The following is a 26,881-nucleotide window of genomic DNA, read 5'->3' on the forward strand; positions in this document are numbered from 1 at the left end:
ATTATGCCACTTTGCAGTAGAATTCTGGGAGGTGTCTAAGTCCTAGTGCCAGTACTCACTAAGGGCTGTACATGTACAAACTGAATATTATCTGAATGAGACGTCCCATTTAACATATGTACTGTATATAGGACTGGCAGTTCGGCATCTCTTCTGTAACCACACTATCTAATATCTAATCTAATATGCTTCCAGTATTTTAGATCCTACTACTTCACATGGTAGGCTATTCCATGCGTTTATAACTGTATATAAAAAAAAAAAAAAGATTCCTACCTTCTGTTCTTACTTTTTGCCTTTTAAATTGCCTCCCCACATTGACGAGGTAATTTTAAGTGATGACTCCACTACAACCCCGGGATCCTTTTCATCCCCTATTTCCATCCTGTTCATTTTACATGTATAACATGGATTGTTACACCTAATATGCAATACTTTACATTTCTCAACATTCAGATTAATTAGTAGTCCACTACTCCCCCAAATGTGGTATCATCTTCAAGTTTTACAGTCTTGTGTTGGTCCAGCTCATTTATATAAATGAGGAATAGTAAGAGCCCAAGCACAGACCCTTGTAGTAGTACCCCACCCCACCTGATTTAACACCTCTCACAATTACTCCCTTTTTATACAGTTCTGTACACAACTACATGTCCTCCCCTGTATTCCTGCTGATTTTAGTTTACATACAAGTCTTTCATGTGGGACTTGGTCAAAGGCTTTTTAAAAATACATACATTCTATCACAAAGCATTGCCATCATCTGCATTAGCTGTAACAAAAAAAAAGAAAGCCGTCAATCTCCGTCACTGGTTTTTATTTGGTAAAAAGGCACTGTAGTAACACACAGTGGTAATAGATACCCACAAATTCAAATTTACTGTTCAAATTCTCAAGCTGAAGCAACCCTAATCCCTCTTTCACTGTGCTTGCTTAACTTGTTGAGGCAGGGTCTTTAGCAGCTGTCTGGTTTGCTAATCTTTTACTAATCTAATACCAGCATTCCTGATGCTTGGCCAATAGTGAGCTCTCGTCCTCGGTTGGTAGTGGAATAGCCTGGACTTGAACCGGTGACCTCCAGGCTACAGGGCGCATCCTACACTCCGTGAGAGTGCCTTTACTGGATGAGCCACTTGGGAGCTCTGTTATGTTGTTTTTAAATATGAATTTAACAACATTATGATATTAAAGTAACTAATAAAATATATTGATGCTTGCTTTTCTAATAGATTACACCGTGTAACAACAATTTTTTTTTTTTTGTTCCTGGGTAGTAAGTGTTATTTCCTAATTGCTTATGCCTCAAAAGTTTAGAAAATGGCTATTATTCCCCACAGACTTTGCTTTTGTGACCAGGACAGTGATATTTTGAAATATCACTATTTCCAATGAGAAAACGGGAGCTTTTGTGTCTTTTCGTTCACATAGTCAGAAAAAAACAACATATGAATCCAAATTAACATGTATTTATACTAAAGTAATACAAAAATGACTACAAAAGATTTAGAAGAGAGTAGTTTTTCGAGATTTACGATTATATTGTAAATTTACAGTATAATCGTAAACCTCAAAACTACTCGCTTCTAAATCTTTTGTAGTCATTTTTGTATTACTTTAGTATAAATACATGTTAATTTGGATTCATATGTTGTTTTTTTTTTACTTTATGTGAACGAAAAGACACACATTTGCCAGTTTTCCCATTGGAAATAGTGATATTTCAAAATATCACTGTCCTGGTCACAAAAGCAAAGTTCGTGGGGAATAATAGCCATTTTCTATACTTTTGAGGCATAAGCAATTAGAAAATAACACTTACTACCCAGGAACAAAAATTGTGTTACATAGTGTTATCATTTTTTCTAAAATAGTCCAGTATACAAGCACATGTGCTTAGCTCATGAATAAGACCACCTTCCATACACAATGGAAGCCAAATGGCTCACCTAGCTACCAGCAAGGCATTAGCTGGTTTACCTTTGCAAAGAGGCTGAAAAGCTGTTTGCATCACTGTTTCACAGCCACCTTAATTGATCAAGCCTCAGATAAAGACCAAACAGGCTGAACTCTGGGTAGCTAGCAAAATCCACTATTAGACTTACTGGGTGAAGAGAGGCGGTTGGGGATTACAGCAATGACGTGGCATTCAAATTGGCCATTTCGAATTTGGAAACAGTCAGGGCTAACAGGGCACTGGAATACACAATGGTGTCATCTTTGAACAGTCAAAAAGAGAAATGTCCAGCTTCCTGTACTGTACAGTTACAGCACTGGAGAATTGGACAATAAATTGACCTCCTTTTGTAATTTAAATTGTTGGGATGTAAAATCATTTTTTTCTTTACTGTAAACCATGACTTAAATATTAAACCTCCTAATTTTCAATGTTAGAGTTCTGTGGATGGTTTTTTTATACTTCTGTCATCTTCTGAACTCGCAACAGGGACATGGAAGTTCACATATGGACACCTCTTTGTGTTCAGGCACACCAGGTTCTTAAGAGAAGCTGTATTGACAATATCAAATCCCGTTTTTCCACCAAATGTGCTCGGCTTCCAGTACTCTGGAGAGCAAATGGGGTTTCCCAGCAGACCTTTCAGAGAAAAGGGAGCTCCCATCTCAACCATGCTTTCTCCAAAGATAGCTCCAGGGCGGGGAGCCTCCAGCATCAAACCAGGATAGAATTCAAGGGCATCAATATCTCCATAAAGCTCCTCCAATTCTTTTGCCAACTCCTCATCACCTCCTCAAATGCAGAAATAAAAGACGTTAACCATACAGTGTATGTTAGTGACATACTAAACCCCATGAAGCATTTCAATTAGCATTCATGTCTGACACAGCTGTCATTACCTACATTATTATCAATTTCCCACAGCAGCAGCCTTCACTAGTTAGAAAACAATCAGGCAGTGAAAAGAAAGACCAACACAAAACTGACAGCTGGGACAGCACAGGATGTGAAAATGTTTCCTTGCCAGATTCCAAATACTGCATTCATTATTCCTTCTAAAATCAATAAACAAGTATGACATTATTAAAAAACTATGTGGCTCTTTGTAATTCTGCCAGATAGTAAAGTGTAACAAAACACTGTAGCACAGTTTATCTAGCTACGAATACTGTATAGAGTAACTAGTAAATGTTAGGCCTTTGCTTTTTTTTTTTTTTTTTTTTTTTTTTTACTCTATGGAGCTCGAGAAGTTGCACCGACAAGACTTTGAAAAAACACGTATGCATTATAGAACAGACAGATAGAAAGGAAACTTAACATGGTACAACTGTGCACAGAGTGATTTAAGGGGATATACAGCTATGGCATCACCTAGAGATTTGGGATTGACAATTAAAAAAAACACCTTTTGTTTCATTCGACTTATGAAGCACAATTAATTCTATAGGGCGATGCAACACTTTTAGTCATAGCTGTACAGTATAAAATATAGCAAAGCAATTCCTCAGACATAATACATTCTAAAAGAGAACCTTACAAGAACCTATTTGATCAACCTAGATCCTGCCTTGATAAACCACAGCTAGATTTCTTTGAGCATTTTACAGCACCAGACAATCTACCTAAATTACATCTACCTGTTAAATTTAAAAAGGTGGGAAACTGGTTCAACCTCCTACATTATTTAGAATGTTTTTCCTCAGATAAAAAGGTGTGCAGCCTGTTTTCATTCATTTTGACATACAAGGTAAACAAGGTAAAACCCAGAAACATGTCAGTGTGTACTTGACTTAGTTAAATACGAACAGTCTGTATGAAGATGAAGAGCCCAGATATAGAGAGTCACTGAAAAAGCTTTCCATCTCCAATAAGACTTAGCAGACTGCATGCAATCTGTAACACATACTCTGGATCCCCACAGCACAGTAAAGCACACACGGTTGTGTCTGGAAGCGGCTCTTACCCACTAATTCCAGGAATGTTTTGTAAGGCTTCAGATGGAATCTCTTCCGGTACTCATTGAAGGGCTGCAGTCTCAGTTTGCGTGACTCCTCGATGACCCCTGCAGCAACTTTCAGAACATGTGGGTTGATATTGTGTCCGCCGCCAATCTGTAATACACAATTCCACACTGACCGGGCTGGCAAACTAACACTCTCATCAGGGCTTGCCTTGTCAGCAGCCCTGTGTTAGCCTTCTCCTTAAGAGGCATGCTGTCAGGTCTAGGAAGAACCTGGGCAAGTTTCTCTGCAAGAGTTTTGTGTTGCCCACAGGGGCCCTGCACTCCACAGTGTCAAGACTTCCCCATAAGAGTCTTCACTTTTTTTAGGAACTGCTGCTTGAATGCTGCCAGAACACAAAGTCTGGATAGCATATTATCTGTTTTAGTTCAGGTTAATTAAGGATGCAGCTAGACACTAATATGTTTCCTTGGCTATTACTAGAGTAAGCGCTGCCAACCTGCTGTGAACAGGCCCCTGCTGAATGCCTGGAAAAGATGGGATGAAGTTTAAATGAAAAGCTGCTTCACACTTTGTCCCAATGTTTCTGAAAACAGAGGCAACAACATTTCCTCAACAGCTACAATGTTATAGGTCTATTTAAAATTAAGATGAAACACTATGAAATAAGTCTACAGTGTTTAATGTTACTTTGCTTGCAAAGTCCCACTTTTTTTGGAGACAATTTTATGTTATGAATAAAGAAACACAACCTGAGAGTGATCAAACTGAATTATATCATTACATTAACCTCCTTCATTTAAAAAAGAAATAAAAAGAGGGTTTCTGCTTTCAAACAAGAGTAACGCTTGACAGACATGCCCTCTCTTCATAATTAATTTTTCTAATTTTTACAATATGCTAGCCAACACACCAGTCCTTTGTAAAACTGTAAGTCTTTCCTTAGCTAAAGTAAATCGCCAGCATGTTTTGATGCAGCATGAGCATATAGAAATCTTAGTGAACACACATACAGCTGGATTTAGTGGTGTGCAGGTTACAGATTCCACTGTATGCTAGCCATCACGTTGCTATAACAACCACCAATGCAATGATGTAGCTGGCATACCATAGACATAATAATCACTGGTTATCATGGCTATGACTGATACCTCCCAGACTGTTTCCAATATTTGACGAGCAATTTGCAAAAAGATCGAAACTTTTTAGGTTAGTAAAAACTATGACAAAATCCATTTTTCTATATACAAAGGGGTGATTCATAAACAGACCATATGTAAAACATATTTATGTATTTTGTACCATTTTGTTGCAAGTAGACACTTATGGGCAACAGAAACACATACAGTGTTAGTGGACATATGGACTCATAAAGCCTTCTATGAAGTCTCCAGACATGCTAAAGCTGTGTATTTGCAAAGTTTCATTCAAATTTCCATGTGCCAAACCCTTGGAACATGTTCTGCTATAATGTTGTTTATGTATCACCCTAGAAAAGTCCACATATGGAAAAGTGGCTTTCGTTTCTTCCTAAAAGCTCAGCAGATACATTACCCTCCCAGCAATCTGCTTAGAAAAGGCTTCGACGAGAGTTTCCACTCCATAATTGATGATCATGGAGGTGTTGAAGAGGAAGTCTTTGTAACTGTACTCGTCCTTGTCAATGATGAAGGAGTCAGGCATTAGAGGATGCCAGTGGTAAAGCTGGTTGAATTCCACAGCAATGCGGTTCCTGTACTGAAACTGCACATCAAACAAGAGCTCGGGGGCAAACTTCAGCTTCAAGTAGTACCCACTCAAGTGCTGCACATAATCCTCAATCACTATCTTGATGGTCTGTCCTGAAAATGAATTAAAAAAAAAAAATTCAGGTTTATACATTTTAGGGCACCGGTATGAAGCTCATTAAGAGGGACACATCCATGTTTCAGCCCTGGCATGTTCTTACCTATGATGATAAGGCGTGTGGTCTGGAAGAGCTGCTCATCACTCCAGGTGGGGTGCTCTGCTTTCAGTATGTCACACAACCTGTTGTGCTCTCGAAGCCAGATAGTGGCGTACATGACAAGCCCTGGAAGCAGCCCATAAACCTCCTGACCGATGGCTAACTGGTTCTTCAAGGGAACGTGGGGGGGGTAACTCATGTTGACCAGTGCTTCCGCCACTGTGGGTGGATACATATCCCCGTTCACAAGCTGGAGACAGGACAGAGCAACCAAACGGTTACACATCACACAGCTCTGAGGTCTGGTGAACCAATCACACATCTGAAGTTTTGTTAACCCACTGCGCCACCTAGCACAAGTATTGTCCTTAATTTATAGAGGTAGTGTACACACAACAATCTCATCAAATTTGAGCTAACGGTTCACAAAATATAATCTTCAACAGATCAACCGTGACCCAGGTACACAGTATGCAGACCGGTAGAATCAGAGAATGCAGCTGTGTACCAAACCTGAAGGCTGTATTTGAAAGCATTTGGTCTCCATGATCCGGAAACCTAAAAATCAGACAAGCACTCAAACAGTCCACTTAGCTAAGAGATTCAGAGAATACAGCTGTGAGGCAAATGTTATTGTACAATATCCACCTAGCTTGAGGGATGAACTGTTACACAAATCCAGCCCAGTGTGTTCTATCATAACCAAGAATGTGACTATGTCTATTCATGGACAATGTGATTTATGGAATTATTTTATTAGCTTTGAATGTTCTCTACCTTGACATATGAGTTTACATATTTCCATAAGATTGGAATTTCAAATATGAGACTAAAGCATCTTTTTACCCCTACCGTACTGTACAAGTAAAGGTGGAATTCTGAACTCTATTTATGTTAACTTCAGGTCATTCATTTAAAGCTTAACTTAAAATTATTTCTTTTTACCATCTTTCAGAATAACCCAGCCTGGATCAAGTAAAACCCCATATAAAATATACATATAACCTGGTGAAATATTGGCCAGTGAAGACACACTCACCCCTTATTCTAGTAAAGACACCATTAGATTGTACAGGTGTCTAAAAGCACTTTGAAATCAACGCCTTTCCATCGACAGAGATCAAACCAGTGTGCTAATGCATAGTTAGTTACCTGATATTTCATCTTTCCATCTTTAAGGAGTCTAAGATTGAGCTGACGATCCAAGTTGTCTCCATATATATGTCCTGCATCCACCTGCACACATAATTTGTCAAACTGTAATGGTGCTGGACAAGCAGTTCTAAAAGATGTAGTACACAGACAGACACTGCCTGGCCACTTTATTAGGTCCTCGCCCTGGGTCCCTTGACTACAGAAGGCTGAATCAATGGCAAATCGAACTTAAGCATTGCTGAGGTCCACCCACGTTCCCTAAATACAATGGCCATTTACAAGACAATAATACACCCATCCACTGTGCCAGAATCATGCGCAAACGATTCAAGGAGCATGACAGAGACTTCAGGCATCTTCCATGGCCACCACAACCCCGGATCTCAATCCAATTTAGCACAATCGAGATAAGCAACATCCTTCAAGTCATGTTGTTTCAGGTCTTAATAAAATGGTCTGGTATTGTTAAAAGACAGATGGAAAGACACTTCTAAAAAATAAAGCAAAACTGTGTTATTCATTGATTGAGTAATACTCAATGCAGACAACACAGTAGATAAGAATCTTTTTGACAGGAACCCTTGTGTTTAATTGGAAGGCACAGGCAACTGTACGGTTAGCGTGGATTTATTTGCACTGAGCTGAAAGGATTAACTTAAATTTTCTAAACAAACCACAAACTGCTGCCCTGGGGATCTTTATAGGTATGATTACATTTAAGGCTGGATTCCCTTTAGCGGTGTACAGTTTATGGTTTTTCTTTTCAAGTGGCTAAGTGAAACCATTATTTTGGACTGATGAAATAATTGTTCAAACAAAATACAACACAAAGAGCGGTATTGCTATAATGTAAAACACCAACCATTATAGCCATGGATACAGAAGCAACTTCCAACACAGGGCCGAGTACCAGCCTTCTATTAAAGTCTGAGCTGCTGTGAAATTTATAGGGAGATGCAGCTTTTATATATTACATCAATCACTTTGGGGACATTGCATTTACATATAAGTGTACGCTACATATGGCAGGTGTTTCTGCTGTCCAAACCCTTCTCTCTAGATGCTGGTATGTTAGTGAATTCTTGGATGTCTGTACCCCGTGGCCCAGAGCTTTTGTGAAGCCGAGCCCCATGCGGTTGTGAGTCTTGAAGAACTGATGGGTGAAGTGTTGGGCGAAGAAAGCAAACATTAAGTTGGTTCCTTGTGGGTCTGGAATGAACTTCTTCCTCAGCAGAAACTTCTCCACAATATACTTTGAATCTGGAAGTTTCACTTTCCCTGAAAAAAAAAAAAAAGTAGAAAGCAGTGCTTCACAGATAGATTCTCCAAGGCCTTTAATCCAAATAGTCAGTGTCACAGTTTTGGCAGAAAGAATTTAAAAGTATCCAATAAAAAGTTAATTAAGCAGCTTGTAAGCAGTCTTAAAATACATCGAGCTAACAAAAGAATTCCGGTACCTCTTACTCAATATGTATTCCCATCATTTCTTAGGTCTCTCCTTTTTACAAATACAATAAATGATGTTTGGCAAATCTTGTCAGAACTCGAAGATGTTATCAGGCTGTGCAAGTCGTAGCTCTGCTGCAAAATCTGCCAACTTTTCAGCTTATCCCTTAGAATTACAAGTTCCTAAACTCCAAATGCCCAGTCTGCATTCTACAGTACGTTTGAGGTAATCCGAGGCCATTACACTCCAGGGTTTGCATGCATTGTGCAATACAGACTCCCATTGCACAGCAATATCATTCACACCTGAGCTAAAGGAAACTGTAGCGAGAAAAGGATACAACCACCTGTCGGTCTAACAGGGTTTATAGATAATATAATAATTCTAGATCAGTAGAGGGTGTACTGTTAATTGCTATGTAGGTGCATGCAGTTTAGAGTGAAGTGCATGTTACAGCAAACATGTTTTCTGATATCTGGTACCATATCAGCTTAAGAACTATGACTTTCAGGTAGTCTGTTACTTCCTATGGCATTTCACCTAGGCAGTGTCTTCTGGGTCAATGCAAGTTATTGGATAAAGTATGTCAGTAACAGACTACTTAAAAGCAAGACAGCCAAACTAAGAGCTTCCTAATAATGAGGCAACAAGCTGCCTGATGAGATTCTGGGATCAATAAGCTACTAACAACCAAACGATGGGCCGAATGGCCTCCTCTCGTTTGTAAACTTTATGTTCTTAAGATTTTCGTGTCATAAGGCAAAATGAAGGGTCCCACTAGTTTCCATAACACTGAGACAATTAAGTAGCTAGCTGAAATGGTTTAGGAGATATTATCTATTTGTATCTTCTCTTTGAAAATAAGAAATTTTACTCTTCAAAACGGTTTACTTGAAAAAAACTCAATGGGTGTCCAAGAAGAGATTATGTTACAAAATGATAACAAATCAATTCTTATTTTAATTTACTACAACTCTCGCTTCTGCAATAAAAAAAAACTGAATTCTGCTTAAGGAGCCACCTGTAATTAGTGAATAAGATACACCAAAACATTAGCCAGGATTGCAGGGAGCTGAACACAGATGCTGCTTTTAAGTAAACATTTGCCATCCATCCGAACCACATATTGTACAGCCATCTGAACACTAGTATAAACAAACGGCACTTTGTTTGAATCTGTTAGAAAAACATGAACATGTAAGTCTTTTGAAAATAATCTTGTGTGACATACATATTCCTTCCATGACTTGTATTTATACAAACCCCAGTGACTATGCAGTCTCAAAAATGATGTCTACACCACTGCCAGCTCCCTTCTTCCTTTGTTCTCCTTGCATTGTTACTTTTTGAAAACTACCATTGTCATGCCCTTTTAAAAGGTTATCACAGTAAATTTGCATGGTAATGTTGCAGTTTTGTCATGGTTATACTATGCAATTACCACGGCTTGCTTTTTTTTTTTCTTAAATATGCTTCACCATACCTCTCTGTACTTTATAAAGCTTACCTAAGCTTGACCATGATTTTGCTAGGATTTAAACTTGCATAAGGGAAGGTGCTGACCTACAGCATTATTTATACCATTAGTACTAGTTACACAACCAGCATTTAGCATTAGTGATGAATCTGGTTTTACTTCAATTGCGCAATGAGAAGAGAGGAAAACCAGACATCGCTTTAAGGACAGGTGCTACCGAGAGATTGCAGCCCGAGCTCCAAATTACAATCACTAAACTTCCTGCAACCTGATTGCATTGCAGATTATCATCTTTAAAAAGGCTGACTCAGACACAATATAATCTGCAATATAAGTGGAATAAGAGTCACATAATTAAACTGGGCATAAGAAAATGACTTTAATTCAGCCCCATTCTACCACGGGAGTCTGGCTTTATTTTAGCCAAGAAGCAAAAAGCAGACAGGAAAAGAAAAAGAAAGTCAAAGTAGTTGAAACATCACTTATAGCCAATAAAATAAGCATGCCTTACCTTTAGTTCCCAAAGGTGTGGGGCAGTCCTCTGGCACGGGTGGCAGGAGCCGGGTGTAGTAGGTCACATTGGAATAGGATTCCCAATTGATGTATCCATAAGCCGAGTTGTATGTTGGGGGGCTAGGAATCAGATTCGCTCTTGCTATAATAAATACATATTTTTATTGTGTGACAACATATACTGAACAGTTAAACCAGACAGGCTCAGAGTCATACTTTAAATGTTACAGTTTGATGCCTTTAGTTTGGTTGCCACTACATGGTAATAGCGCCAGATAAGAACCTAAGTTTAAAATAAATAAATCAATCAATCAATGAATAAATATTTTTTTTTTTTTTCTTTTTAAGAAAATGACATTAGGCTGCATTCACACTGGGCCAGTTTCAAAACAGACCCAGTCTGGTTGATTTAGTTGGAAATAATGCATCAATTTGCTTGCTGTTCACACTTATCTGCGAGCAATGGGACCAAGTTCATTTGGATGTGAATGAAGTTATTTTTTTTGGTCCTTCTCCACTGTTTCCAGGACCGAGCTCTTTGTGTTCACAATGGAGTTTGCGAGCGCACTCGGCTGGTTACAGTATGTCCTGCAAGTGTATTCAAAGATGGCCGCATGCTCCATTTTGTTTGTTTTTTTTCTTCAACTCACAGACGCTGCAGCAATGCTGAAGCAGTTATTATAACACAATAGTTTACAAATTAAACATCAGGTGTGCTTACTGCAGATCATAACTTATTTATTTTCTGTATATTGTCATTTAATCAAAACATGTTAAATAAACATACAGATTTTAAAACAAATCAGCTTTTTACCAATTAAACATGCAATACACATAAAATCAGAATGATTAAACACAAAATCCATTTGATTTTTTAATAGTGCGAATCAAACCCTCTAAACAGACCCAGTGTGAACACAGCATTCAGCTACTTACACTTCAACTATATTTAATAGTCTCAATAAAAAAATCCTAACAGAAAAGTAAAACATAGTACATATACAGATCATTATACAAGAGACAGACAACAGAATATTCTTACAAAACCAATACTACTTCTACTCATTTTTCATAATTACAAAACTAACTGAATAATACAGAACAAACAAAAAATGGAAAACTAAATCCTGTTCTGTACAGTAATTTCAGTTCAGCACTCAACATGAGCACAAGTTGTAATATGAATTACTGGCATCAATAACTTTTGCCGCTGCAAGACTGTGGTAAGGGAAACTGCAGGGTGAATAAAAGATAAAATGAATGTGCAAACAGTCAGCTTTCTCAGTGTTATCTCAAATGGGATCTGCTAACAGAAGCACACATTTTGGCATTTTCTTTATAAGGATTAGATAATGGTTTCTAGATATACAGGTTATTTGAATTTAAAATAAAAACCAGTGATTAAACCACAAACTTATCATGGATGAAAGTAATGTTTAATAGCCCTTTACGTGTTATTTACAACAAGGGTGGTGCCACCTGGTTTTGATAACAGCTCAGCTTCCCGAGAAGCTATCAACAGAGGAGAAATATCTTGCAAACAGAGGAAAACACATCTTCAATGACTTCTTTGTAAATACCTTATGTACATATTCTGCAACTAAAAAAGCAAATATTGCATCAGATGCAACTAAAGGCAATTTCCCATAGATCAAGTACCTCTTAATCTTCAAGTTTAGAGAATATACAAGTACAGCTCATACTGTTAATGTACCTTTCAGAAGGATGTGCCTCATTAACTACATTATTACTAATCCTTTAAATACTGTTTTAGCACACAAGCTTCCTTCCTACACGAAGAAAGCACACCAGTGTTACAAATAACCTGTCCCCTTGCAGAATTGTCCAGTGTTGCAGGGGCCAGGTTGACGGTTACACTCTGGTGTGCTAGACGCTATTCGGAGAGCTCTGCTGAGGACACAGGGGTGTGACGATGGGTGAACCAGATCATGAGAATCTAAAAACGCGAAGAATGCATAACTCTGCTATTTCATATCCACACCAGGTTGCACTTTAAACACTAGCATGTACAGTGCAAGGCGCAACTGAAGGGAAAGTGCTACGTGTTAGTGGTTGAGAATTACGAGAGGGTCTTCTGTGCTGGCATGGGAAACGGATGCTGGGTTTTGCAAGGTCAGATTAAAGAGGAAAAGGCAATGCATGGCATTGTTAGATAATCTGTAAGTGTCTGAAAGTGCAGAAGGAAGTAATATTGGTGGGGAGGAGAATGATTCAGAGACAGTACTGCTGTATTTGTCTTTAACATTCAATGCAGGTGAAAACAACATGGAGTAATTGCAATAAGAACCACCCATTGCAAACACACAGACTTGTATAGGAACAGTACAAAAACAACACATCTGAAGCTACTAACTCCAGGAATGCAACCTCACATCTGAAGGAACCTTTCTACTGTACTATGTTGCTCTTGAGCTGAATTGTACCCTTGCCATTTCCATCTTATAATTTCCCTGTAAACAAAAAGAAAGCTAATGGCATTTAACTAAACAAAAATAATCTAAACTCAGAACCACATCCCTTGCTTTGCTTACTTGCTATAATGTGTAATAGATTATAAGAACAACTACATCATGGCAAAGTAGACAGACTGTGACTAAGTTTACAGTGTGGATGAGATGACTTTTTTTTTTTTTTATGCGATACCTTTTTAAATAGGATCTGCTAAAACATGTATAAAAAATGTAATAATTAAAAACATCCACTGATCCTGCAGATGAAACTTGATGATGTGTTTAAGCATAACACTTCAATTTGGACAGTTAAGGAATTTAAATAACTGTGTTTATTAAACCAGCATAACCAGTTAAACACAACTTCTAGCCTGACCAGGATGAACAAGTGCTGGTCACCGCTGGAATTTCCAACAGGGAAAACACAAAAACAGAACTACTGGTTACTAATTGGGCATAAGGCAATCAGACTTGTCTTTAGCCCAGCTAAAAACATAAAGAAGACAGTCAAATTATTTTGATTTATCAGTGAACCGTGTCTTGAAACCCAGCTGCACACAGTGTCTCCATGTACTCAAACTAAATATTTACAAAGCAGATAAAATCAGTCTTCTTCAAGAGTCAAGAACATCTTTCAAAACTGAGGATTCCAGTAGCTTTGAGTGATAGACAACCCTCACTGACCTTATGCTAGTAATTGTAATAATTCACAGTGTGTACTACAAGTAAAACGCTATGCATGCTAACGTATTGTAGCATGCCATTCAGTAACTCAGGACAAACCCTCACCACAGGATTATTCAACCACCTGTCCAAGGCAGTAACCTCCATAATGAATGAGATAAAGAAGCTACAAGTACAGAGATGGGGGAGGCAGAGGGGTGCCAATGAATCAAACTCAAAGAGGGTACTTGCTTATTTGGGTTGTCTGATTTGTGCAAATCAGATGACGTAATGTGTGTAGGGAGCCGTCCTGCCTCCAAAACTTGCAATGTATAACTTTAGTACAAGAATATGAAAGATTGAGTAGCCTGCTGCCCAAACTTGTGAGCTGTTTGAAGACAGCTGTGTCAAAGTCCGTTTTTATGAATACAATACAGTTTGTTTTGTTTCAATTATTCTTTTTAATTGCTAGCTTCTTTAGAAAACTATAGAACTGTTTATATTCCCCCAACTGCTTCCTTTTTTCAGTGTGTGGTATACCCATGCTCTTTTGTGTTTTATTTATTTTATTTCATCTTCACAAAAGGAGCAAAAGGAGACCGTCTTTTCTTTTCATGACTATGTTGAGTCGCCAAGTTTAAACAAAAAGAGAGATAAGTTACATGTATTTTTTCAGTGAGAAATGTTAGCTAAATATTAACTTGCCAAGTGTAAACAAAATATTTAAATTCACAGATTTATTTGTTAGAAACCCAGGTGTAACATGTCAGCTAAATGTTCACTCGCTAAATGCAAGAAAAGATTGACTGATTTTTAAATCAGCTGGAACCATCTGTTGAAATCCATTTCTGAACAGGCCCTACAATTTGGAAGTAAAGAATTGAAAACCGTGTTCTGTTAATCATGAATTTGAAATGTTTACATACACTGGCTATTATTAAAAAGGGCAAAGTTACACTTTACCTCAGTAATGTTAAAACCTATACTAAAATATATATTCCCAAATGTTCACTGTAAAGGGGAGCAATATGACCAAAGTGAAAAGGGCCGATGAGGCAAGAAGGGGAACAGACTGTGCGTTGCAGTGAAGAACAGCAATTTATTAGTGAGGAGACAGAACTGAGAAAACAAAACTATATACAACAACAATAAAGACGTGTATGCTGGTAAACGTAATTCAATTTCTACTGAAGCTTGTTAAAGGGTTTCTAAGAAAGGAGGATGCACAATTATACATACTTGGATTTTGCTCAGAGCATTCTCTTCTAAAAACTTAAAAAAAAAATAGAACGATTATCAGCTAAGCCAGGCTTTGCAATTGTAGGAGTTGGTTTCGGGTTTGCACGCTTGGTGCAGCAGTTTAGATGACCTGTCAAATGTGAGAAAGACTTTTCATAACGAGTAGAAGGGGATGTGTTCTGGTTAAATTCATGACAGTGCAACAAAAATATTTATGAGAAACGGAAGTTGTAATGGTACAAATAATTACACAGCTTCACTTCTGGGGTAATGGGTGGACGCTGCAGAACAGCTGACTGTGGGGACACAATGCATCGCCTGTCTGCATTCCTAGTAACAAAGCTTTTATCAGCATTGCATTTCTCACATACAGGGGACAGTGTTCACAACAGCATGAAGTTAACTCCACACTGCCTGTTAGACATGCAATATATACACTGTAGCCACTGAATGGGGGAGTCATTTCAGTGTTTATACACTAGCATTAGTGACATATTTGAATAAACAACAGATGGGGCTAGATGATAATTCGCACATTTTTTGTTGCCAAATCAAATGAGGACTTGTGGTTTAATGCAATTGGTTAGCCACTCATCTATACCTGTATTGTTTGTGACACAGCTCTGACGGAAGTCAAGAGAAATGGAGAGTATTTGAATGAACACAAATATAAAGTAAGGAAGGGTGGAGAGGGGATATCCTCCAGCACTTTGGATAAAATATTGTGGTTAGCTTGGTTATTAATATTGTATCCTTCTGCAACAGACAAACTACACCACCCCCTCGATATATCACAGGGTGTTGGGGTCCAATATGAACCCACTATCTATCGAGGGTGCGATACAGCGAGAGACCCATAGAAAAACAAACAGGCTAACAAATACTGTATAACCACTCCCTCGATTTATCGGAGGCGCAGGGTCCAGTATAAATCCTCTACGCAAGCCGTTTTTTTCTCATTTTACGTATAAAAAGCAGCACACCGTTTCAATTTGTACTGCAGAGGGTAATTGCTACTCATCAACTTGTCTCCAATTAATTTCTTGAGCCATGTGCAGTGGTCTGTTTTTAAAGTTTACCCGAGTAAATTTGCAAGGTGTTTTTGCAGTTCTCATAGACTATGCATTTACCATAGTTTAATATGCTTTACCGTACCTCTCTGGGCTTTGCAATGCTTACTTATGCTTTGCCATACTCTCACTGTGCTGTATTACACATTGCTCTGCTTTTACCACAGGAACCTTTTCAAAGGGATACCCCAAATCTTATCCATGTACTACCAAAGCAGAAAGACTGGGCTGGTTAGTTATTAATTCCAGAAATGTATTTCTGCACTAGTAACCGCCAGGACCTGTTTCAATGCAGAAGGCTGTACCAGTCTCGTAAAATGAAAAGCCAACACATTTATTTATCTGTCCCAGTAACTTGTTGTAATATAGTGAAGTAATGTTTGTGCTACCCCTGCTTTGTGCATATAAAACATACATTCCATGAAGGACAAATCAATCACAACATTTATAAAACTAAATACAAACTACATATTCGGAAATAAGACTGCTCCACCCCAATTTAATCTCACAGAGGACTAAAAAGGAGCGTGTCCACCACCTGAATAAACAGAATTCAAAGCGTTTGGTGAAATTCACAGATCAATTTCCTGGCAGCTCTTAATTACAGAGAGTATGCCATGCACTTTCAGATTATACAACTGCAGACAGCCCACCCTTTGAAAAAATATTCCTAAAAAAATGTAGACAGACACCTTGAGCATAAAATCCTTATAAACAAGTTGACTAAACCAAGTTTCATTGCTTCAGAATATGATTAAAAAAAAAAACTGTAAATTACTTAATACTGATAAAGACATCTTCACAAAACTCTGCTACAAAGGTTTTGTATACATTTTATATACAGCTGCAGAAATGCTCTTCTTTCAAAACTGCACATTTGCGCCCTATAGAGCAAAGGGTGCAACACAGTGATCTGTTCAGACAGATCCACACATTGCTATTGGGTACAGAGTCAAGATCAACACAGCCACTCAGCTTCAGTATAGGGGCAGTGTTCGTGACACAGCTCTGATATTGCAGAAGCTGAATGAAGAGGATTTGAATAAACTGGAAATGTACAGTGAGGAAGGCTGGTGAGCTGATAAAGTCCAGCACTTTGTGGCTGGGGAATAAAGCAAGGATAAGACGTAGTGGTTTTCTCGTGTAGATTAGTAACACAGTGCACTACTGCAATAGGCAAAGTATGTGGTATGTGCTTGGCGCCCTACACCAAGTTAAAACATGTAGCTTAGGGATTTTGGCTAATATAAATAAATGCTGCTTAGGCTTGAAGTTGTTGTGAGCTCGCCTAGCAAACTGCACTATAAAAAATACTAACTATTCCAGCAAGCATTGTTTCTAGCAAGACTCGTCAAGGCTGACTGTGGGGAAGCGAGGTAGGGAAGCATACCAGTGTTCCACACGCTTCAATGGATAAGGCTTCAACTATGGGCTTCAGTAGAGCGCAACGCTAATATGCTTCCCCACAATCAGCCTTCGTTTCAGAAGCATTTTTTTTCTGGAATAGTTTGCGAATAATGAACAAAGTACACACGCAAAAAAAAAACAAAAAACAAAAAAAAAAACAGCGAATCATTCATCACACACATATGATATTAAAACAGCAGTGAAATTAAAAGGACAATTTGATGAGTCAAAGTAACTGAAGCTAAGACAATAACTGCCAATACAATAACCATTAACTATATTGGTCTCAAATATGCCATTTTGGAAGTAACACATGTTTTAACAAACATGTGAAACATGAAATACGGTGCTACTGTGCACTAGATTAAAGAAAACTGTTTGCAAGCTGTGCTTTCAACTATCTTGCAATTCCTAGGTCATTTCACTTGAAGGGTTAAATCCGACCCAATGTTACAGGATTCTTTCCTGTGATTAACCAACCGGCTGTTCCCCCCTGTTGACTTGCCTTGACCCTGAAGACACTACTGGGGTGAAAAGACCAAGGAAGTAAAACAGTAACCAACATTGTCAAAGGCAAGGCAAGCAAACTGAGAACCTAGTGTAGTATCAGATGTCTGTTTTAAAAAGAAAATACAGGTTTGCTATAACATGTGTTTTTCAAAATGCATCTCCGAGACCTGTGTAGCTAATAGGTACGGCTCATGAAATAATTTTGCTAGCAACACTTTCTTTAAAAGGTTCACCTGGATAGGAAGAGGACACCTACCTGTTAATACAAGACGCATGAGTCTGTCCCTGATAAAAGTTTGGTTAATGATGTTCCAGAGCCACTTAAAGTTAGTTAAAATATAGTGCAAAGTATCAGGACTTGGTTTCAGTAATTCGTGTATCCTTGTCCAAAATTCAGCTGAAAGAAAAAGCAGGCCATTTCAGTTCTTGATTTGGATTAAAACTGCATTTATGAAGCCATATAAAGGATATCATTATCAAGATGTTCTGTATATAAACCCAGCGAGGCTATGTGAAGTTTTGCTTCATAAAGCCTCTGTTATATGTATCTCATAGTCAAATATTAAAGCCTCAAATGATTCACTACATAAGCGCAATGACATTACCTCGTGAAGAAGCAGAAACAAAATTGCTTTTGCAACAGTTAAAATTCAATCAGGATTCATTTCATGCTCAGATTCATTTAAATTGAATCATACCCTTATTAAACTGAAGCATTCCCTTATTAAATTGAATCACACCCTTATTAAACTGAATCATTAGCAATTGGTTTTGCAGTCCTTTTGAATTTCACTGGCTTCTCCTGTTTGCAAATAACTAGTTTAAAATAACATCTATTAAAGTGATTTACATAAGAGCCTCTGCAGACATCAGTAGGCCTGGCTAGTATAAACAAGGCTTATAACAACTCAGAGGCCTCGCCATCATTCATTTTAATAGCACTGCGAGGCATCACACAAGGACGTGATATGCAGCTGTCTGGTGTTGCTCACAAGCAGCAGCTCCTGCTTAGAAGGGTGGGTTAAAGTTTGATATACAGAATTGGATAAAATATTGAAAATAGTGCACTATGTAGCACATGCTTTTATATGTTCTGTACATGGTGGTCTAGAAAGGGTGGCCTGTGCTCACAAGGGCCATTCTGGAGACACAGCAGATTTCTACCTTAGGCGGAGCATTGTCACGTATTCCTGCAGCACAGCTTAAACACGTCTAAGTGCAGTTCATAGCGTCTGGTAACCTTGCTGACAGTGTGATATTTGGTCCCTGTACAAAAGTGACATAGGAAATAAAGATTCCTGGAGAAAACATCAAATGGAAGCTGAAGAATAAAACTACTACTGAAGAAATAAAATGAAAACGGATATTCAGTATTGTTTTAGGAATTCTGCCTGAAGCAACGTGTGCAAGCCAGGAAACGTCACGGCTCTTCCAGTAAATTGGAATTCTTTTCGGGAAATGACAGAATTACTTTGAATTGGCAAAGAATGCAGTGGCATTCAGTGCATATTCCCTACTGGGGTTGCACACCACTTACAGTGTAGAGCAGTGGAGATGAACGTCCACACTGTACGCACGTCTCACAACACAGATCTGCACAGAGAATAACTTGTCCAATTGGGGGTGGAACTCACTAAGCAGGTTCTTTTGAGTGTACACGTGCACTCCACTTATAATGGACTCCAAGAGACAATGGAAATCAGTACTTTATAAACAAATTCAAAATGCCGCCTGTAACTGCAAACACAGGTAACCTAAATATAAACAACACAAGAAAGCTTAATTGCTAAAGAATTCATTATTTGTACAAAACATGACCCTGTGGGCCGTACAACGTAATAAGTAGGACCATTTTACAAATGTATATTTTTGCCAAATGTAATTAAAATTGTATACGTTTAAACTGAACAACGTCTGTGCCAACAAAAACAAAAGGAAACTGTCTTCAGTTCAATCATCCTACTAATGTTTAGTCCCTTAGTAACAATTTCATTTAGATTTTGCTGAACAGTGCATCACATTTCATTCCAGTACATGACAACAATACTTACCATTAGTGCAATTAACTCCATAATAGCCAGTGCGAGTGCAATCACATTCATATTGGTCCAGTCCAAATCGGACACACACACCACGGTTTTGGCATGGATAAGAACAACAAGGATTTGCTGCACCAAAAACAAAATACAGAGGTTGTGTTAGCATCTCACACAACAGGAGAAAGATTTTGTTTCAGCATAGGAAATGCTTTTCTAGTTTGGCAATTGTATTACTTATTCTTATACCAGGACCAGAGGACTGACTTCTTCATACAGAGTGGTATGAGGGTATGGAATGGGCTATCTAGTCATGTTGAGGCTGAATAACTTTGTTCCTTTAAGACCCAACATGACAAAGTTCTAAGATCAATCAGCTACTAGGACCCGGAAGAGAGCAGATGGGCTGAACAGCCTCCTCTTGCTTGTAAATGTTCTTATTGGGTGCTTTTTCCTTTCTGAGAAAACACTGGGCCCTATTCTATTTAGACTGTTTTAGGTAGTTTTTTTTTTTTTTTTTTTTTTTAAGGAAATTTATAAATAAAATGAAAGGAATCTCTTCCAAAATCATCAGTACATCTTGCATTTAAAACCACTTGGAGCTAGAATCAGGCTGGCGTTTCCGAAGCATCGATTCCTCTGAACCCTACTGAGTGAAGCAGGTAAACTGCATTTTTGTTTTCAGAGTCAAAAGACTATCAAACGTAGTAGATGTACATCAGTACATGTGTTCTGTATGCACTTGTGGTGGAGCAGTGCAGACTGAAGAATTAATCTAGTGTGAGTACATTCTGCTCACGCTCTTTCCTTTCCCCTCCAATCAGATCAGCCTTCAGTTCAGGCACCCACTCTCACATGTCTGCTGGCCTGCCCAGCTGCAGTAGTGTTTGACACTAGGGATGGATTTTCACCACTGCCAAAGCAACACATAATACTAATTAGTAAATCCAATCACAAAATATACTGACACAATATGCAAATTACATGTACAGAGCCTCAGTGCTATACATTATACAAGAATCGCACTAAGAGCTGGAAAACTTTGCTGACCTCAAATGCACTAAATTAACAACCATAGAAGCGTCAACAACTGAAATGTTAAAGCTGTCTGAAGACCATGAACATGTGAATCATCGTGACCAACAGGAGACAGGCACTTCGGCCAATGCTTTCATCAGCATTTTGCTTTCAATGCTTCAATTTTCAATGCTTTCATCAGCATGTTTTAAAGATGACAGTGATATCGACTGACCACAGCATGACGAAACAAAGAAGTTCATTTTTGACACAACTTTACATTGTTTTTTTCTTGGATCAATGTATACTGGTGAAGGGATAAGCCACAGCTGGATTTTACAATAGCATTATTACAGCACTAGGGACTCACCCTGGACTGCATGTCTAATTCTGGAATAAATGGTTTGATTGCCGATTTCTGTTTGACATCATTTACGGGTTCCAATGAAAAAAGGGTGTCACTGTAACAATCACAGCTTGCATTTGTCTTTTTTTTGTAGAGAAAGCAGTGTACACCTCGTACACAATTCAACTGTGTTTTAATGGGCCGGCATGTTTGAAGCCAGGAGGGCAGAATCCAAACCATTCAACCAATATTGAGCAGCTTGCAGCCTGCTAGGAAATGTTTCTCTTGTGAGCAATAGACGTGCAAATACAGCTCTCTCTCGAGGGCTCTTGAATAAATAGCAGCTCAACCTTTCAATCCTGTTATTGGTTTCAGATGTTTAGAAAAAACAGACAGCGGAAGGCGGCTTTAAATGCAGGGTTACACCACAAGGACAGTTTTTTTTTTTTTTTTTTTTTGCAAGTGTCTTTAAAACTTTATCTAAGGTTAGAGTGCACTAAAACACAAGAAAACACCTCAACACAAACCTGGCACAGCAAGACTCATCAGCAGACGGTATGCTGGTCTGTATGAAGACGTTTCCCTGAGTAGCACATTTCAATCCAGACTCCTAAGCCACCACGCCAGCAGGGGTACTTTTGCATAGTGTTCACTCTATGAAGTCATGCGTTGGCAGTAGGTAAGGAAGGAGAGAAGTCATTTTTATTTTTATTTTTTTTTAATTGGCTGTGCAGGGATTACAATTGCCGAGTGCACTCCAAGTCCCAGGTATCAATTGCTGAACAAATGCAATCAACTTGTGAGTATTTTAACCTCACTGAAAGTGTAACCGGTGAAGTTTTAATTTTTTTATTTTTTTTTTCACAAATTTAGTAGTTGACCATAGTTCTTACCTGTTTTTCTCCCAATTTGAAATGTCCAATTGTATTTTTTTGAGCTCAGCCCACCGCTACCACCCCTGCGCTGACTAGGGAGTGGCGAAGATGAGCATACCCTCTCCACTGAAGCGAGCGCAGTTAGCCGACTGCTTTTTTTCACTCTGCGGGCCCACCATGCAGCCACCCAGAGCTACAGTATCGGAGGACAACACAGCTCTGGGCAGCTTACAGGCAAGCCCGCAGGCGCCTGGCCAGACCACAGGGGTCACTGGTGTGCGGTGAGCCAAGGGCACCCCAGCAGACCGAATCCCTATCTATCATTGATTCGTTCTGAATACTTTAAACCCGCCCTAACTACTGAGTGACATCACATTCCTACATTTCTATTGGAGACTCTGCTTGCGAGATTTAAAATGCGATTACACTGAGGAAAGGAGGCGTGTTAACGGGATTTAAAGCTGTATTACAGTTAAGATACGGAGGATTTAAAACTAAATTGTGGTGAAATGTCAAAAAATGCCTACACACAAAAACGTGCACGTGACCATAGGGATTTCGTTGTGGAAGACAGCAAAGGAAAGAAGGTACAACTTAAGTGTGCAAGTACTGTCGAGTTACTACTATACATATTTTGACATAAAAAAAAAAAAGCTCAAGCATTTTGGAAAGTAACCGAAAACACAAATTTCACACAGTACATAAAACTCAAATAGCTAAAAATAAACACCGAAAAATACAATTAATAAATCTGAAAAACAAAAGCCCTAACTATAACACAACCACGTTAAATAAAGTAAACGCAGTGAATTTATATATTTAACTGACTTGTTTTAAAGCTTGAAAAAACATAGTAATACACTGCTTTTAAAAAAAAAAAAAAAAAAAATAAATTAATATTATAGGGTTGATGAACAGACTGGGCTAAATCTAGGAACGACAAACAAGTAAAAGTATGTGTGGACTACATTGCTGAGGCAGAAAAAAAGGCTGCTGCAAGAGAATTAAAGGTGCAAAGTTCCTGTCAGTGATGTCAGATGGTTCAGAAGCTCTATCTTCACTCATGAGGCAGATTGTTTCAGACCCTATTGAAATAAATGTTGCTTGTTTTTACACTTTCATGGTGGCTAATGCATGCAAAGGTTAATTTCAAGCCGTGCTGTTTGTACTGCATGTACACATCTCTCATATTTTTAACATGTCCATACATGTTACTTTCTTACCTTAAGCAGTCCAAACTCATTACATCATCCCTTTACGCCGTATCCACCTAGTGTGCGTGCACAAAACATACCAAACTTGTATTTGATTTTACACTACTAGCCTCCTATAGTTTTAAAATGCATTTCACCTTTGTTGTAGGCTTATGAGGACCCCCTGTATGTGCCTGTAATGGTTTTTACTGTAATATGGCATGAATTACACTGTACTTTTGTTTTTCAGCTAATACACACTGAAAGAATATTTGAATATCCATTCACATTAAGAATAATTGAACATGGAAAACCCTTGATCATCCCAGCGCTAAAGATCAAAATTCCTGATATTAGAAATTTTATAAACTATAGTGAAGGCGTCGCTATCTAAAAAGTGAGCTTTGAAGGTGTGTGTTTATGAGTTGAAAGAGAAATGAAATCATTCGTGTTTTTACAGACAGATCCAATAGGTGACTCACAGAAACAAGAAACTCACAGAAACTGTTGGTTGACAGACTCATAGGACAAGTCCAGTCTTGTGGGGTGGAAACTCCATATTCTCATGTTTGAGATGTTCCAGAAGTCCTGGCCTATGTCAATGTGTCACTGTTGCCAAGTAGCTGGCACTGCTTTTCTATGCTTTAAAAAGTATTTCAAAACTCAATCACTGAATGCCAAGACTGCTTGAAAATCCAAAAACCACATTCATTCACAGATGATTTGTAATCGGGTATTTTTTAAAAGCTAAATTAACGATAGCAGAGTATTCCATTTTCTAGTGGATAATAGGCCAATTCAAAAACATACATAATAAAGAAATAATTATGTTACCGTGCATTCTTTGATATTAGTTTGTTATAACTAAATATGTTTATACCTGTATATCAATATGAGGTATTTAAATAGCCGCATTTGAATTACATGGACTATTATGAGTTAAGCTGTTGGAACTTAGGAAAAACAGGTTTGTTTTTTAATGTTTATTTTGTTAAAGGAAGCTTTCTAAATTCTCTGCAACAATGCACCCGGTATCTAACTGTGCCCAGGAGACACTGCATGTCGTGCTCACTCTTAAGGATGTTAGCAGATTTCCTACTCAAATTCTCTATTGCTTTCGTCAACAGCATTTAGGCTACTAAACTGCTTTAGGTAAAAACTAAGTGAAATGGATAAACATTTAGGCTAGTCCCCCACACCAGCCAAACACCAACTTATTTTCTTTAAATTTGTATCTAATATTTTTGATCGAGCATTTTCAGTTACTTTAGCAACTTCAGAATGTAAAAGTGTACAAAGAGAGTACAAACAGGACAGTTTTATAAGGCAAAAGCAAGACACTAAGGATTTCGTGAAAGACTATTTTATTCTCATGTCCTGTTGGGAGGTTAGATTCCAGCATACTGTCTTTCTGTCACGCTGAGTAATTGCAGATTGACTGGAATTATCTGCTTAATAACCTGTAGGAGCTCAAGCTTGACCATTAATGAAAGGGCCAATAAAACCACATAGCATAGTCCTCAAAAGACGACGACTATAAAACACGTTTCTGTTTTTGTACTTTTATAATGTTACTTCCCTGCAAATGTATAATTAATGTATAAAGCCAGGCTTTCACAATGAAATAGCAGCTAAGGAACACCAGTATTACAAAAAGCTTGTGAAACTTCTAAAGCTGTATGTTTCATTATACACATCAGGAAAGTCTCAAAAACGTAAAACAAGGACAAGGTATTTTGAGTGCGGTTTAGATTATATACATTGTACAGGACAAACCACTACTCTAAACAGGGTCTGTTCCCTGCTGGTGCAGAGCAGAGACAGGCCACTGTATGCAACAAAATGAAAAGATACTAGAATAGATTTTCAGTTCCTAAATTCAACCGTTAACATGTCTGAGCAAACTTGTGACATTCTTCTTCATTGTGTAATTTGTTTTCAGAAAAAAATACTGAGACAAGCTTGGCGAACCAAGCCCAAAATCTTACTTGTAATGAAACAAATACTCAAACCTGGAAGACAAAATGAAGGAGATACAGCATTTCCCAGCATGTTGTATTATCAAGATTACAGTATGCACTGTTCTTAATACTGTAAACCAATAATGAAGTTAAATAATTCTTATGCAACAAATTTGGCAGACATTCACTATTTACTTTACACTGCTGTGTTTATTTTGGCATCAGCTGTGTTTCTTGTCTGTCTATTCTCTAAACAATTAGACAAAATATAGTAAGTATATTTTCCAGGAATTAAATAAAAACTAAGAGGTGTATAAAATCTGTTTTATAAGATGCCTGTATATCTGTTACACACTTGGTTTACAAAAGCTAACACAGACCTACAAGACGACTTCCAGGTCACACTGAGACAGTAAAGCAGAATCCAACAGGAATGTCAAAATGAAGGGGGGAGGGGAGAGGAGGCATGTATAAATGTCTATAATCCTGCACCATACTCGATACGACTGACTTCCCTAAGGGATCTCTTTTTCCTGCAGAAGGCTGTCTAAACAATTTCGTTACTGTAGAAATGCGTGTTACAATGTTTTAAAACCGTTTTTTTTTTTTTTTTAACTGTTATTTTTTCAATATCAAATTGACGCATGCCTTGATAAACTACAAAATTAAGGGGCAAACGTACTCTGGGAAACTGTTATAAAATGACAACACTAAGTTTAACTTATGTATAAAAGACCTACAAATAAATGTTAAGATAATGCGGATACAGGCTTTTCCACACATTTTTTTTTTTTTGTAGACAAAAACAAAGAACAAATCACAAAAAAAAGAGCTAAACACTAATGCGCTGACTTTTTAAAATGACCACTATTCAGGCTAATCCATAAAATACCGCGTACAATTAGGATATCAAACACTTGATCAAAGTTGAGTTCGTAATATACCATAATTTAATGCAGACACCTGCAGAAATTGAGCCACTTACATGGCTGTCCAGAACTGGTTTGCGTCCACAGCAGCACAAGGAACAGAGCAGCAAGAGCCATCAGACTGGACACTACCATGGGAAAGAAAACAAACACACAAAACACGATTTAGCCATTGTATTCAAATGTTACTGATGCATTACAAAGACAAAACCATTCAAGACTTACCAGTCATTTTATACCAGAAAAAGACTAGTGCGTGTGTTCTTCTGAGGGGCTGTGAGTTTCTTTTGAAACAAAGTGCCTGTCTTGTGAACCAGTTTGAAAACAAGTTGCAGTTAACTCAGTTATAGCTTTGCATAATACACAAGTTCCTTAACAGAATCACATGCATCACTATTTCGATGTCACCCAACCTATCAGAAACCAGTTAGTGCAGGAACTCGTTCAATGCCCGATAAATTTAACAGTTATTCTGCAACGGTTTACCGTTTCTGAACTGAAGTGAAAGGCGGGGCTACCGCGCCCGGTGCTTGAACATTGGGTGCTGGAAAGAAATACCTGGACCGCATCAAGTGTGTGTAATGAAAGCGTGACATACAGACAGATAGATCTCATTTCCTTTAAATATAGTATGAACCATACCTTATATTTTTGCTATTAATTGAGACCAACAGAAAAGAAAAAAAAAAAACATTCCTGTACATTTGTACAT

General features: G+C 38.1%; 1 protein-coding gene across 3 annotated transcripts; it reads right to left on the bottom strand.

The window, feature by feature from the left end:
* Window positions 1–1,790: 1,790 nt before the first annotated feature.
* On the bottom strand, window positions 1,791–26,653 carry LOC121307517 (prostaglandin G/H synthase 1-like). 3 transcript variants are annotated; one of them, XM_041239703.1, is made up of 11 exons: window positions 26,395–26,650; window positions 26,226–26,297; window positions 19,864–19,980; window positions 18,069–18,209; window positions 10,451–10,594; window positions 8,112–8,293; window positions 7,013–7,096; window positions 5,864–6,110; window positions 5,470–5,756; window positions 3,918–4,065; window positions 1,791–2,743 (listed from the first exon to the last, which is right to left on the bottom strand). In XM_041239703.1, the coding sequence occupies exons 1-11, from the start codon at window positions 26,399–26,401 to the stop codon at window positions 2,388–2,390; spliced, it is 1,785 nt and encodes a 594-aa protein (XP_041095637.1). In that variant the 5' UTR covers window positions 26,402–26,650; the 3' UTR covers window positions 1,791–2,387. The 3 variants fall into 3 exon arrangements, with proteins under 3 accessions (XP_041095637.1, XP_041095636.1, XP_041095638.1); XM_041239702.1 differs by having other exon boundaries at window positions 1,791–2,746; XM_041239704.1 differs by lacking the exons at window positions 18,069–18,209; window positions 19,864–19,980 and having other exon boundaries at window positions 1,791–2,746; window positions 26,395–26,653.
* Window positions 26,654–26,881: the final 228 nt, after the last annotated feature.

The sequence above is a fragment of the Polyodon spathula genome, chromosome 56, assembly GCF_017654505.1.
Source record: "Polyodon spathula isolate WHYD16114869_AA chromosome 56, ASM1765450v1, whole genome shotgun sequence".
NCBI lineage: Eukaryota > Metazoa > Chordata > Actinopteri > Acipenseriformes > Polyodontidae > Polyodon > Polyodon spathula.